Source organism: Strigops habroptila, chromosome 3 (assembly GCF_004027225.2).
Source record: "Strigops habroptila isolate Jane chromosome 3, bStrHab1.2.pri, whole genome shotgun sequence".
NCBI classification, from domain to species: Eukaryota; Metazoa; Chordata; class Aves; order Psittaciformes; family Psittacidae; genus Strigops; species Strigops habroptila.
This window is the reverse complement of record NC_044279.2, coordinates 71,674,946-71,689,328: the sequence shown is the minus strand read 5'-3', so window position 1 is coordinate 71,689,328 and position 14,383 is coordinate 71,674,946. Positions and strand designations below refer to the sequence as shown.

The 14,383-nt window shown below is 42.2% G+C and overlaps 1 protein-coding gene across 1 annotated transcript in view; it reads left to right on the top strand.

Moving 5' to 3' along the window:
* The window catches only part of PAH (phenylalanine hydroxylase), a 40,250-nt gene extending 26,658 nt beyond the window's left edge, over nt 1-13,592 (top strand). The window contains exons 7-14 of the mRNA XM_030480168.1: nt 1,115-1,311; nt 1,669-1,804; nt 3,108-3,177; nt 5,462-5,518; nt 6,533-6,628; nt 6,959-7,092; nt 9,990-10,105; nt 10,711-13,592. Of these exons, the coding sequence (XP_030336028.1) occupies nt 1,115-1,311; nt 1,669-1,804; nt 3,108-3,177; nt 5,462-5,518; nt 6,533-6,628; nt 6,959-7,092; nt 9,990-10,105; nt 10,711-10,754 (850 nt within the window). The 3' untranslated portion in view covers nt 10,755-13,592. The remainder of the gene's footprint in view (nt 1-1,114; nt 1,312-1,668; nt 1,805-3,107; nt 3,178-5,461; nt 5,519-6,532; nt 6,629-6,958; nt 7,093-9,989; nt 10,106-10,710) is intronic.
* The last annotated feature ends 791 nt before the right edge of the window (nt 13,593-14,383 follow it).

Genomic DNA, 14,383 nt, shown 5'->3' with positions numbered 1-14,383 from the left:
TGTTTTTGTTCAATGCTTAATTTTCCTGACTTTTCTTTTCTTTACTTTTAGCTTGCCTTTTCCCTCTGCCTTCCACTGCTTCCAGTCCTGTTGATCCCTGAAATATTTTAATTGAAATTTGAAAGGTTTCTAAGCCATAGCTTCCCCCTGTAACCCTGGAAGGTGGTTGAGGATTACTTAGGAGTGCTATAGAACAACAATCCCTAGCAATCTTCATAATTCAACATGATGTTTAAAGCTCCACAGATCAAGGAGGGCTGATACAGAGAGACAGAAAATGATGGTGCTCCAGAGGAGCTGCCCTGCAGCTCAAGGAAAAGAAGAGGGAGTGTGAGACAGTGGGGTGTCATCAAGAGTTTAACAGTGGGTCTCTGGGGCTTGGAAAGCTCCACCATTATTCCAGCAGTGATGTTAACCCTATTAAGTTACTTAAAACCCTTTGATTTTTCAAAGCTGCTGGATTCACCTATGGCCCTATCATTATTGCAAAGGAATTGGCTATTCACGGGAGGTCAAAATACATTGCTTGTGATTGTCTAATTCCTACTAGCTTCAACATGAACTAAGCACATGGAGGCCTGAGGGTGGGATTTGACTCAAAATTACTCATTATAATCGTAAAAAGTCAATCTGGCTGGAGTCTGCATCTGTTACAACATAAAGCACTGATCAGAATTTCTCTGCCCCTCCAAGAAACAGTTTTTTGGAGCTGATGGTTTCCCTGTTGTAACCAAAACAATTAATGTAATGTGTATTAGAGCAAGAAATACAACAGCTGCTTCATATCTGGAAATGCAAATAAACTGAAACCAACAGCCAGCAAATATACTTAGAAGAACATCTTTCTAGGACAAATAAGCACTTACTTGTCTTCACCACAATAGCGCGAGGAGTTGTCTAAAGGCCAGTATCTCAACTGAGGTCAGTAAAGACCTTCCCAGCCTGTGCCTAGGGGCAAGTGAGGCTCCTTTTACACCTGTGCGTCAGACCAAAAGCATCTCTCCTCCTGCACTAACAGCTTCTGTCCAGTCCGTGTGATGGTCCTGAGTATGATGCTGGTAACATAGGACATTTTCTCTGTTGCTTTTATGGAGTGCATCTGTTTTCTTTCCAGTGGCCAACCTATTCCTCGAGTCACCTACACGGAAGAAGAAAGGAAAACTTGGGGCACCGTCTTCAGGGAGCTGAAAAGTCTCTATCCAACTCATGCTTGTTACGAACACAATCACGTGTTCCCACTGCTGGAGAAGTACTGTGGCTACCGGGAGGACAACATTCCCCAGCTTGAAGATGTTTCAAAATTCTTGCAGAGTAAGTTTGCAGCATATTAAAAAATACCAAAACAAATGAAAGGCCTCAGCTGTCAGTGGTGTGGTGCTTTCAGAGGTGGAAAAGTGGTCCCTGCTTTATCACAGGTTCCCCATGGTGCTTGGGTACATCACTTAGCCTGTGCCCCAGGTCCCTCTCTAAACCTTCCAGGGGAACAATGGTACCGATGCTCAGATACTGTGATGGTAGTGTACATGGGTAGAAAATTCCCTGCTTTTTCACAATCAAACTCTGTTTAACATAAGGAGAGCAAACAAAACAATTAACAAATTTTTTCCACTGTGAGGAGTCTGCATAAGGATAAATCAAACACATGACACCATTCTTTTGTCCCTTCAGCCTGCACTGGGTTTCGCCTACGTCCTGTTGCAGGCTTGCTGTCCTCTCGGGATTTCTTGGCTGGGCTGGCGTTCCGAGTATTCCACTCTACACAGTATATTCGCCATGCATCCAAACCCATGTACACACCAGAGCCGTAAGTATTTTGGCACAGAAAGCGTGTAAAGTTGCAGCAGGATAAAAGCAGGGTCAGCCCAACTGATAATAACCATGTGGGACTCTGGAGCACTCTTGGGAACAGAGCTAATGGAGAGCAGCCAAGTGGCTGCTCTCTTTTGAAAACATTTTTTGGAAGATTTCTAGTCTTTTTAACAAGCTTCATCCTCTTCTGCAAGTTCTCATGGGATGGATGAAACAGTTTTGCTACTGAAGGCATGCTTGCGTGGTGGCTGGGATGCGAGAGAGAGCAGTGTACAAAGGCATTTAGCTTAGCTATTAGCACCCAAATAGTGGTGTGAAATCTAGTGCAGGAATGACTCAACATGTTGCAAGCAAGCTTCTGGCAGCAAGATAAAGGAAGACCAGATTATTGATCCCTTCTCTTTTTCAGTTTTATGCTGTAATGTTTCTTTCTGTCCCTGTCCATTGCCCTTTTCCATGTGCCTTTTTCAAAACAGTTTTCTTCCTCTGCTTCATGTTGTTGCAATTCTTCCTCCCCTCCCTTATCTTTTCTTTGCTTCTTACTTCTTCCCACAACCTCCTTTCCCTCTCCATTTTTCTATCCCTCATTTTTCTGATTTTTTTCCCTACTTCTGCTTACCCCATTCTCATCCTGCACAAAGCTGTGCCTAAATGTCTTCCAAAGTCCTGACCCTCCTGGGAGCATCTTATTCCTCTTCCCTTTCCCTCTTACCAAATCACTTCTCTCTCTTTGAAAAATCTATCAGTCTTTAGATGAGTTCTTCCCCAAACATACCTGTCAAGCTCCCACTTGTTATGAAAATAGTCCTATCTAAGGAAGGGAAAGTTCCTACCCCTTAGTGGGAGGCTGTGGGCCTGAACAGGGACCGGAATTGAGCTCTTGATGTAGATGTTGACACCATGGTTAATTGTCTTAATAGCTTGAACTTAACCTAAAGAGGTTTCTTGTCCTTGAGACTGAAAAGTCTATGTTCTCTTTGATGGGGTGTTTTCTTTCTGGGCTTTTCTGAGCTGAGCAGGCAGTTGAATGGATGGTTTTCTTCCATAAGCATAAACAAACAATATATCAACCTTCCTCTGAGGGATGCATGATGATAGAAGTACTGAAAACCTTGGAGTGTGCAAGCTTTTCCATCACAAGAATAATTTTGGGACATTTTCCCATGATTCTTGAGCATTATTTGCTGTTAGGAGCAAATGCATTGCACTCTTGATTATGTGCTGACTCTAGGGCATTCATCCAGTATTGCTGGACTTTTTCTAATTTAAAGTTATTCAGATGTCATGTTTTCCTGCAGTGATATTTGTCATGAGCTGCTAGGACATGTGCCTCTTTTTGCTGATCCCAGTTTTGCTCAGTTTTCTCAGGTAAGTTTCTCAGTGGTTATAATATTTATATAATTGAACACACCAGAGGCTTGGTAATTCAGAGGATGAGCCAACAGCTATGAGTGTTGGGGTGGTTTCACCTTGAAGTATACTGTTTAAGAGTGGCTGAGGCCGGTTTACTTATTGCTTTAAGTCTTGACACAAATCACTTACGTGAACTCACTCACTCAAACTCCAAACTTGTGTGAGTTGTTTTTTTGCAGGCAAACCCTTTGCAAAGCTACCATCTAAAAACCCTTTTGTAGATGTTGATCCTGCTGAGCAAAGTTAAATGGCTTATGAGTCAGATGAATTATTGCCCCACCATGCAGTCTAAATGTTAGGGAAAGTGGAGGGATTTTTTGTTTTCTATTGAAGCCACAGAGGAGACGACTGAGTAAAGTGAATAACTGTCTCAGCTGCAAGCATGAGAGAAGGCTGGAAAGGAGCTTTCTCTTTGGTAGTGTTAACATCTTTGGAAAAGAAGCCAAACCTCGGTGAAGGAGTAAACTTTTGGCTGCATCTTACCAGAAAACATGAAAAGACACAGAGAAGGAGGAAAAAAGGAAAGAAGAAAAAATAAAGATGAGAAAAAAGAAGAGGGAGGAAGGAGAGAAAGAGTGAGGGAAGGAGGGAAAGAGTGAGGGAAGGAGCGAAGGAAGGAAGGAAGGGAGGAAGGGAGGAAGGGAGGGAGGGAGGGAGGGAGGGAGGGAGAGAGGAAGGGAGGGAGGGAGGGATAGAGGGAGAGAGGAAGGGAGGCAGGGAGGAAGGGAGGGAGGAAGGGAGGAAGGGAGGGAGGCAGGGAGGAAGGGAGGCAGGGAGGAAGGGAGAAAGGGAGGGAGAAAGGGAGGGAGGGAGGCAGGGAGGAAGGGAGGGAGGCAGGGAGGAAGGGAGGAAGGGAGAAAGGGAGAAAGGGAGGGAGGATGGGAGGGAGGAAGGGAGGGAGAGAGGAAGGGAGGGAGTGAGGCAGGGAGGAAGGGAGGGAGGCAGGGAGGAAGGGAGGGAGGGAGGGAAGGGAGAAAGGGAGAAAGGGAGGGAGGGAGGAAGGGAGGGAGAAAGGGAGAAGGGGGGGGAGGGAGGGAGGGAGCGAGAGAGGGAGGGAGGAAGGAAGGAAGGAAAGAAGGATGGAAAGGAAGGAAGGAAGGAAGGAAGGAAGGAAGGAAGGAAGGAAGGAAGGAAGGAAGGAAGGAAGGAAGGAAGGAAGGAAGGAAGGAAGGAAGGAAGGAAGGAAGGAAAGGAAGAAGGAAGGAAGGAAGGAAGGAAGGAAGGAAGGAAGGAAGGAAGGAAGGAAGGAAGGAAGGAAGGAAGGAAAGGAAGGAAGGAAGGAAGGAAGGAAGGAAGGAAGGAAGGAAGAAGGAAGGAAGGAAGGAAGGAAGGAAGGAAGGAGGAAGGAAGGAAGGAAGGAAGGAAGGAAGGAAGGAAGGAAGGAAGGAAGGAAGGAAGGAAGGAAGGAAGGAAAGGAAGGAAGGAAGGAAGGAAGGAAGGAAGGAAGGAAGGAAGGAAGGAAGGAAGGAAGGGACAAGACAAAAGTTGACTTGATGTAGTTAGCAAGCACTCAGTATTGACCTCAGGTTCTGCCCTTTCCCCGGACTGGGGTTTCCTTCAAGATAAATCCTTCTGCACTTTGGCTTACTAGGATTTGACATGGTGATGTCTGCTCCCATGGTCTTGGGGTGTGTGTGTGTGGGACGCTCCAAGTTTTGCACTGTGCAGTCCTCACTGGGGCAAACCAAGAAAGGAACTTGGTTATATATGGTCTTGTGTGGCTGTCTTCTGAATCCAGCTATACCTCCTAGGAAAGTCTGCATTAGCTCCCAAGGTATGAATAGCTCTTTCAAATCATGCCCCATTATTCAGAAAAAATAACTCATTCAAGACTCCAGGAAAACTCCTGCAATCACGGCCCCTCAGAACAAAGAGAAATATTTAAGGTGTGTGGGTGTGATTGATATACCTCCTTTTGACCATATAATTCTCTCAGATGTACATTGTAGACTAGATCAAAAGCCTGTCAAAGCGAGAGGAGAATTTTATTTGACCTCAATGGGCTTTGTACCAGGCACAAAGATTCATGCCTTGTAAATGACATTTGGACAAGACCCTTTGTTCATTTCTGGAGAGATTTCTGGTTTAAAATTGATGTTGCATGATAGGAACATGTCCTGTAAACATTTGTGTGTGGTAGTAAGCAATGGTAACATTTAAAATGTGAGAAATTACATAAGACAAGACAGGAAGAATGTTTGTAATAAACAGCTTGAAGAATAATGGTTTATTGTTACAGGAAATTGGACTGGCATCTCTGGGAGCTCCGGATGATTTCATCGAGAAACTTGCTACGGTAATTTAATAAATGAGGGTTCAATTTTCCAAAGTGCCTTGTGTTGTCTTAATTCTGCTGCCACTGAAGTCACTGATAGAACTCCCATAGAGCTGAATGGAAACAAAGTCCATGATTGGAAAACTCCACCCTGAAACAGTTGCATTAAAGAAAAATAGCTTTGGCACCCCTTATTCAAAGTGACAGATGAGATTAAATGCAGAAACCCAGACAAGATTTCCTCCAGCACAAACATATTGGGCAAGAAGTGATTACATGTTACTACATCCCCACAGGAAATTTCATGATGCAGCTTCAGTAGCTCTTCTACCTGCAAGTGTCTCTTCTCTTCCACCTTGCCAGGTAGATAATATCCTCTGCAGTTAGTGTGGCTCACCTAAATCCTACTCTGAGACTGCTGAGACCCAGCGTTGCAAAGTTCTAATAAAAACAAGGGTATGCCTGTAAGACTAGTGTCCCCAGCACCAACTCACCTGGGCAAAACATTGCACCATCTTTACTGCTTCTAATAGATGAGGTAATTCTTCAGAGCCAGAAGAGGCTAGGTATCCCTTCAAAATGACAGACCAAGAAGCCAAGCTAGGCCACACACCATCTTCCTTCAATATTGCACTAACAGCCCATTCCCTCTCTTGCTGCTGCAGCTAGATGCCCTCTGTGTGAAACAGGACACAAACTTCTGCCAACTAAGGTTCAAACTTCAGTCAGCTAGCCAAAAAAAAATTTTATTGCTATAGTTTCATTGTCTCTGCTCTGCTGACAAATGTAAGCACAATAAAACACAACTGTGTTTGTCAGGAAACTGAACTGATTTGCAGGCACACTGAGTCTAGCACTGTGCCCCTTCAGGAGAAGAATTTCAGTCTGTGGGGACATTTACTGAATTTATACAGTTGATATTTGACATATGGCAACATTTTAAATAGAAATGCAAACTCCAAATGTAATCAAATTAATGATGTGCACCTATTCTTTGACCAAGGAATCATATGCTTCTGTCTATTTTCTTTTTAGGTTTATTGGTTTACAGTGGAGTTTGGACTATGTAAGGAAGGTGACTCACTCAAGGCATATGGTGCAGGGCTGCTGTCTTCATTTGGGGAGCTGCAGGTGTGTTTTATAAAACAACATTTCAAAGATGTTTATAATTTCTCAAATTATCTTCTGAGTGTCTTCAGATCCTTATTTTGCTTCATACTTTGTGCATAGAAGTAGCATGAAATGTTGTACTTCACTGAAGAGCTCTAATAAATGTGTCAGTGTATATACACAGGGGAGTCATTCCTGCTTGTGTCCTAGTAAGTGACATTGTCATTGTATTCCACAGGAGCAACTCTTTCCTGTCCGAAGCTGGGTGGCATTCAGGAGCTTTATATTTCTTTCTCAGCCAAATTCAAGCACTTTTAAACTGAAATAGATTTATTACATTTTTGCTCATAGTATTGTTTATCAAGTAAGCCTGAGATTCAGCCTCTTGTCCTGGAGAAGACTGCTGTGCAGAAGTACCTTGTTACTGAGTTCCAGCCTACCTACTACGTTGCTGAAAGTTTTAAAGATGCAAAAGAAAAGCTAAGGTAATCCAGTCATTCCACAGAAGACCTAGTTTCTTGTCCATTGCCAATACAGTGGATCCCATTGCCATAACAGGTCTTGGGTTGGCAACAACATTTTGAGAGGGATTAGAAAAAGATGTGCAGTGCTTAAAGAGATGACACAGTTGTTACCTTATGCATGAAGCCAAGAATTTGTGGTTAGTTTAAGACTTTCATCTGTATAACCAAAATGCAACAAAAAATTACTAGTCCAATAGCAATGATACTAATGCTTAGGGTCAAGGCTAACTAATATAGAACAAGTCTCTTTAATAATATTATTATAGTTGAAAGTTCTTGTAGAAAAAAATCTCCTAGTATCTGCTTCTTTTCTCTGTCTTTTGTATCTTAAGTCAATAGTTTCAGTCTTGTGGTAGGGGATGAAGTTGTCAAGTAATCAACATCTTCAGGTTTTCAGAGCAGGACTGTGATGTTAATGAATGGAGTTTCTTCCTCTCTTTTGTAGAAGGTGGATGGTGTGGATGCTTTCGTTCTTCATCCTCAGCCTAAGGTTTCCTCAGGGCCATTTTTATGCTTTCTGACATGCTTTACATCTTGCTCTTTCTACATGGGTCTGCAAATCTGTGTTACTTTACTATTTATGTTAAATACTTTTTTCTTTGTTCTTTTTTCTCCTCAGCTCCTAAGTTTGCTTTTCTGTGAATAACTGACCAGTTGTTGATTGCCTGGGGACCGCCAGCATCATTCTATGCTCATACCTTTAAGGCTTCTGTTATCATCCCATGCTGGTACTGCTTTATGGTGCATCATTACTTTAGGGTCAGACTTAGTTCCCTATGTACAGTGCAACTACTTGTGATTCCTGCCTATGTGAAAAATATTTTAAAAAGGCATTATAACACACAATTATTCAGAATTAAGCAAAACTAAAACAAATTAGGTAATAGCTACATGGTCATTAGACAACTGTTATTACAGCTAAACAAAACTCGAAGCAACCCTAATAACCCCAGTCCTGAGGCCGTGTGTGGTTAGTTTAAAACAGAGCCTCCAGGTTGTTACGAGCCATGTGTTTACAAGACAACAGGGCTACACAGTAAATCTTTCAGTCATCTGTGACTGAAATACAGATTCAGTTCCAGTTCAACAAGATTTTGAAAAAAATAGTCAGGTTCAGTTCTGGTTCTTGAAACAGGAATGGCTCAGATTGTATTTGGGGTTCAGCTTGGGTTCTACCTCACAGCAGTATTTCTATTTCTGTTTAAGAAAACCACCACTGTATTTCTGGATGTTAGTCAAGCTACTGGCTGTTAGCCTTAGTTCACACTCAACAGATTTTTCACATGGAGATGCCACACAGGGACTTGTCCCAGACCTGCAGTGTCTTCTTTCTCCTCCTTTCTCCCATTCACAGATAAACACATCCTGACACCTTAGATATTCTGCTGTCCCAGGCTCCCTAGCTCCAAGGTCTTCCTAGCTACCTCCCGCTGCTTCCTCAGTCTTCATAAGCTTGCAGAATCTCCTTCTGCCCTTTTCTTTGGGGTAATACCTGAGAAAGATGGCCTTCTCTTCTGGTTTGTGCTATTAATATACTGCACATGGTTTCTACCTTCTCTGTATACTTCTCTAAATGAATAGCATGTTCCCTGAGAAAGTAGAAGATGCTGCCTTACCCTGCCTTACAAACTATCTTGGATATTCTTTTGTCTGTTTCAATGACAAAACTGGAAAAGTGGTTAAATAGAAATAGAGGTCTGCAGGATTGGTCCAGTGCCTTCTGTCTGTGGCTTGCACCTGGACATGTGTGTTGTGTGTAATAGAAAACCTCCCTGAAAAATTATTCTGAGGCTGACCTAAAATATTTCAGCTCAAGGCATTCATCTTCTGATTAGGATCTCACCTTCAGCTGAGATTTAGGCAGACTGTCTTCTAAGGTGGATCTCTCCCCTTAGAAAAGCTGGTCTGATGCCACAGAACAGTTTCATCATGGCCAGTATAATTTTTATCCACTGTGACACCTTGTGGCCTGCTCACACTGAATTCTATCTAAGACAATAGCCTTAGCTGATAATAATTATGACTAAACTGAAGGAGCAATGTGGAGATAGCATCCAGCATATTCCACTGTTCTGGGCATATGAGATTTACCATGCTGAGTCACAGTCTGTATAGTGGGTCTCCATGATCAACTCCTGCGTGCTTTCCTTCCTCTTTCAGCAATAACTTCACTAATCCAAAGCAGATATATAAGCCAGTATCCTGCTGGGGTCTACAAGGAGCATGGAACAATAGCTCTGACTCTGACTATTTCATCCCATTCAGAGTCCTCCTTTCCACAGTTCTGTGGTTATGTAAACTAATGTTTTCAAAAATCTTATTGCTTCTGCCACAGAATTAACTATTTTGCAGCAGGGAGGGCTGCAAATAAGGGGTGGCAAGAATACAGCTTCACTCCATTGACTATCTTCTATCTTTGTAATGACCTAGAAGCCACTACCAACCATGCCAGAAGTTAGCACTCTGCTTGCTCGTTTTATGCCAGGATGGCATAGGTACTTGCCCTTATTTCCCCAGAAATTGCAGATTTCCTATATTTTGCATTACTGAAGGGAAAATGAGGTTTTTAAGTTTGGCAAATCCCAATAGCTACATAGTTGGCCTATATCAGGAGCAGTGTTGCCATGCCAATAATGTAACTAGTCCTGTTTGGAAAACAACAAAGGTAGTAAGGGCAAATGCAGATTCAAGTGTTACAGAATGCTATAGGTCTAAGATGACTCAGCAGGAATTTCAGTTATTTCCTCTCATAGATTTTCTTATTCTCCTCATTAACAAAAGCATGCACTAAGAAAAGAGTGAGTTACCAAAAAAAGAAACTTTTCAAGTTTGTATGTGTTTTTGTATTTTTGCCTCAGGAAATTTGCTCAGACGATCCCTCGTCCTTTCTCTGTTCGGTACAATCCCTACACCCAGAGGATTGAAGTCTTGGACAACGCAAAGCAGCTGAAGAACTTAGCTGACACTATCAATAGTAAGGAACTACAGATTTGTTACCTTGACTTCCTCAAAACTTGGATCAGAAATAGCAACCATAAAGCAGATTTTGTTCGGATGTATTTAATGCTCTCAGCCTGACCAAGATAAACTGACACACATCTACTTTCTCATGCAAAAATGCTTCCTAATTCTATTCAAGCTTCAAAATAGTATTTCCACTTGACTGTACTTTGTTACATCTGAAATACCCAGTTTTTAGTGGCGATGCTAGAAAAGGCCAGAAGGCCTTGTGATGGATTTTGATGCCTTAGCTGTTCTCAGGAAGGAGCAAAAGGAAGAGCTTGGCTTTAACCCCATTTCATTTTGCCATTCTAGCACTTTTCCTGATACATTTCCCCCCTAACATTGGCCAGCCTGCTGAGAGCCTGATCCTGTGAGCCATCCTTGTATGGCTGATGAAGGCAAAGGGCTGACTCTGCAGACCTTACTCTGTTACTGTGTAAGGACCTTACTAAATGTGTCCAATCCAGCATTTCCTTTACTCTTTCAGGGAATGGATGATAGGAAGGGTAAATATATACAGGAGTGTTAGAAACGGGCTAGCTGTAGAATTAACTGCTTTGATTATTTCCTTTGCAGGTGAGATGGGGATCCTTTGCAATGCCCTCCAGAAGATAAAATGAAGATTTGCTGTAACATACCAATCATTGGCTACTGACTAGAAGTGCCACGTGAAAATGCCAGTCTTCATCTAGCCTCTGTCTATTATCTTCCTGTGTACTGCATAAATGCCTATGCTATATATCTTAATTACTATAGATTAGCAGAGAAACAGACATTTGCAGGTGACCCTTGACTCTTTCAGCCTTCAGAAACTAACCATTTTTTCTCACTAATGTATAAAAATGACCTTATTTCTGGGAATCAGGGGAAAGCCTCCATAAGTCTTGCACCAAAGGTTAACAGAAGAGGGAGATCTCCACCATGCAAAGCTATAGTCTGCTGCAACTGTGAGGTTGCACTACCACACTGGGCCCACAGGCAGACTAATCCACTTTGCTTTCTCTCAAAGTCATTGTCCCCTCAGTCCCTCACTTTTGTGTAAGGTTCCCACGGAGTCCCAAACTCTATACCTTTCAGGGTGTGTACATATACTGCTTAGCCCTCTGTACCTCTACTCTTACATCACAAGCACCTCTATCCTGAAATACATTTTTTTCCTAAAAATGTGATGCTGCTATTGATCCAAAGCATAGGTGCTAGCCGAAAAGACAGCAGATATGCTGCAGACTCATTAACAAAGATTTATATGTACAAATATACTGTATTTGCACAGGCACCAATCTCAAAAAGGTTTGTGCAAGTCAAGAATGCTGTGTGCTGGGATGTGTCATTGGTCTGCAGAGCAGAGCAAGGCACTAAGATTGCTTATTCAGAGCACGGAGTCTGTGCCTCAATACAGTATCCAAAAAAAGGCCCTTCAGAGGAAAGTTATGTAAGGGCAAGTCTGCATGGCTTTTTGCAGCTGGATGTGAGGTCAGTTTGCCAAGCAAGAAACCATGCAGATGTTTTAACAGGACATCAAGGCCTTATTAGTCCAGTCTCAGAGCTGTGCTGGCTGTAATGTTGTGTAACATTATGGATTCAGAGCTGATTCAGGATCATCACTTTTCAGGATCAGTCAGCTTACAGAAGAGGGAGGCCTCTCTTAATAGACATATTCAGCTACTCACTGTGAAAGGCTGATGTGTGAAGGCTACCTTGTGTTATGTGTGTCCTCTAAGAGTGTTTTATCAGCTCTGTTACAAGGTGTCTCCTAACTTTCTGGACACTTGTACATTGGAACAGAATAGAGCAAAGCAAAGCAGAACACTATTTCCAGCTTGAAACAATTCTGCATCATGATACTAATATGATTCAGGAGTCATTTTTCTGTTGAGGATCCAATGATGGAGAGAGATTTGAAAGTCCATGAGTCTCATACCTGCTTTTGTACTACTCTTGTAGTTATAGTTTGAAAATCAATGGAGCTTTAATGTAAGCATCATCCTTTAGGAAGGTAGAAAGTACAGCTGTTTCCATTATGTTTATGGTGAGTAATGACATTAATCTAAGGATATCAGCTGGAACCCTTTTCAATAGACATATACTTATGCAAAACGGTATAATTTTGGTGCTTTGAAGTAAGCTTTTTTATCTCTGTATCTTTTTTCTTCCTTTTTTTCTCATGACAATGTCTGTGTAGATCTTTCAATACTGCTTGACATGTATTTTCAGTATGAAAGTAGCCCATATTTTTCTCTCTTAATATAATAGGGCCCACAAGGTAACTGAGTACCACAAAGAGAAAATTTCATCCCAAGAGTGAAGTCTTTCAAACTAATCCTCAGGCAGCTGTCCAAACTTCTCTGCTTCTGATTGTTGTTGTGAGGGACAGCAGCAGTAAATCTGTAGTGATACTGAGAATTCATGGTTGTCTTTTATGTACAAGTGGAATGGTTAAAGAGTATTGATGGCACATATCTGATTTTGTGTCCCTTAATGCAGGTTTAAATGAGCAATGACTCCAGCCAAAGTAGCATAACACACCTGTTCAGCAAAACTGAGAGATGAGAAAAAGTTAAATACTCAGTATTTTAAAAGCAGAAAAAATATACTGCAAGTAGATTTTCTTGCAGAACAAATTAGCTTTAAATAGTACGAATAACTTGCATTTTAAATAGTGCTTCTTAATGGATGGATTCTTATTTCATGCTTAAGGAAAATTAAAGTTGTGTAGCAAAATGCTTTTTGTATTATCCAGCCAGTGTAACTCCTCTTTGTAAGGCAACCACACAGGTCAATCAGAATTAAATACCCATCTGGGAATGCCCATTAGAGGTGTGTTCCAATTCAAAGGCGGCTTTCTTGGGCTGGTTGACTATCACTCATTCAGAGAAGATCATTAAACTGATATTAAAAAAATATCTCTTGATGTGTGTAATTACCTAGAAATGTACAGCAAAGCCTTGCTTGCTCTATCTTTTCATACTTTGTAGATCTTTGTATGCTACTTTGACTAACCTATCCCAAACCAATCTTGTGAGTAACCTTACTCTCTTCTATCCCACTGTGATCACATTTCTTGATTTCCCCACATTTCTTGATTTCCCCATGTTTCAGGTGATCAGAGAAGCCCTTTCATGAGGCTCTTTTCCTTTCCAGTGACCTTGTCCAAGGTCAGTGATGGTGATGGAGGGAGGGCTTGTCAGCACAGGTGACACAGGGAGGTGGTCTCCTTTGGGGGTCTCAAGATGCCTAGATCTGGCAGCAGCCTTGGAGAAGGGACACTTCATTCGCCAAAGGGCACAGAAATTATTGAAAGAGGGATTAAGTACAGGAGGACTCCACAAGAGTGCATTCTTTTTGAAAACCTGTTTCTTTGTGGCTTCAAACCATTCTGGCAGTTGGTAAAGAAGACTTTTTTGATGTTCAAATGTAACCATATGAATTAATCTAAATAAATAAAAATATTAATGCCATATCCTTCTCAGATTAATAGCACTGAGCTCATACAGTGTGGAGATACCTGCAACAGTAACAAATCAAAATTGGGCAGGTTGTTCGTGATGATCAGCCATGGCCATTCAAAGCACCCACACCAGTGGCTGCAGGAGAGGGGTGAGACTACTCTTGGAGGGGGAGAGTCTCAGCTTCTGCAGGGAGAAGCTGCCTGTCCCCATGTGAAAGGATGACATACTGTGCTCCGGTCCTTTCATAGCCCTTTAAAATGCAGCACCCAGCCTGACACCTCTCCTGCTGTACTCCTAGAGGTCCCCAAAAGTGCTGAAAGCAGGACTCTGGGATGTCTCATCAGAGCTGACTTACATCATGAGTGAGGCCTTCATGGACCTGTCCCAAGCATGGATTCAAGGTAGTATTGGAGTGTCCACTGGCAAGGCAAGGACATTTCAATACCTGGAAGCCAGGGCTCTCTGTGCTGCTTTTGCAGTGGGTTACAAAGCTGTGCTGTAAGCTCTGCCCATGCTGCTTCAACCATCACACTGTCTGATGAGTCCATTCTGGCTCTATAAAGAAACCTCAATTCATATGCAGAACCATCATTAGTAAAAACATATAGAGACAGGGCTCAGACAATAGAACATAAAAGCCAGCCATGGAGCCTGATGTCCCTTATCTGCCCATACTTGTAACCAGTGCCTGAAACATGCATCTTGAACCCTATAGCCTTTACATATATGTCATAGAATCATAGAATCATAGAATAGTTAGGGTTGGAAAGGATTTTCAGATCGTCTACTTCCAACCCCCC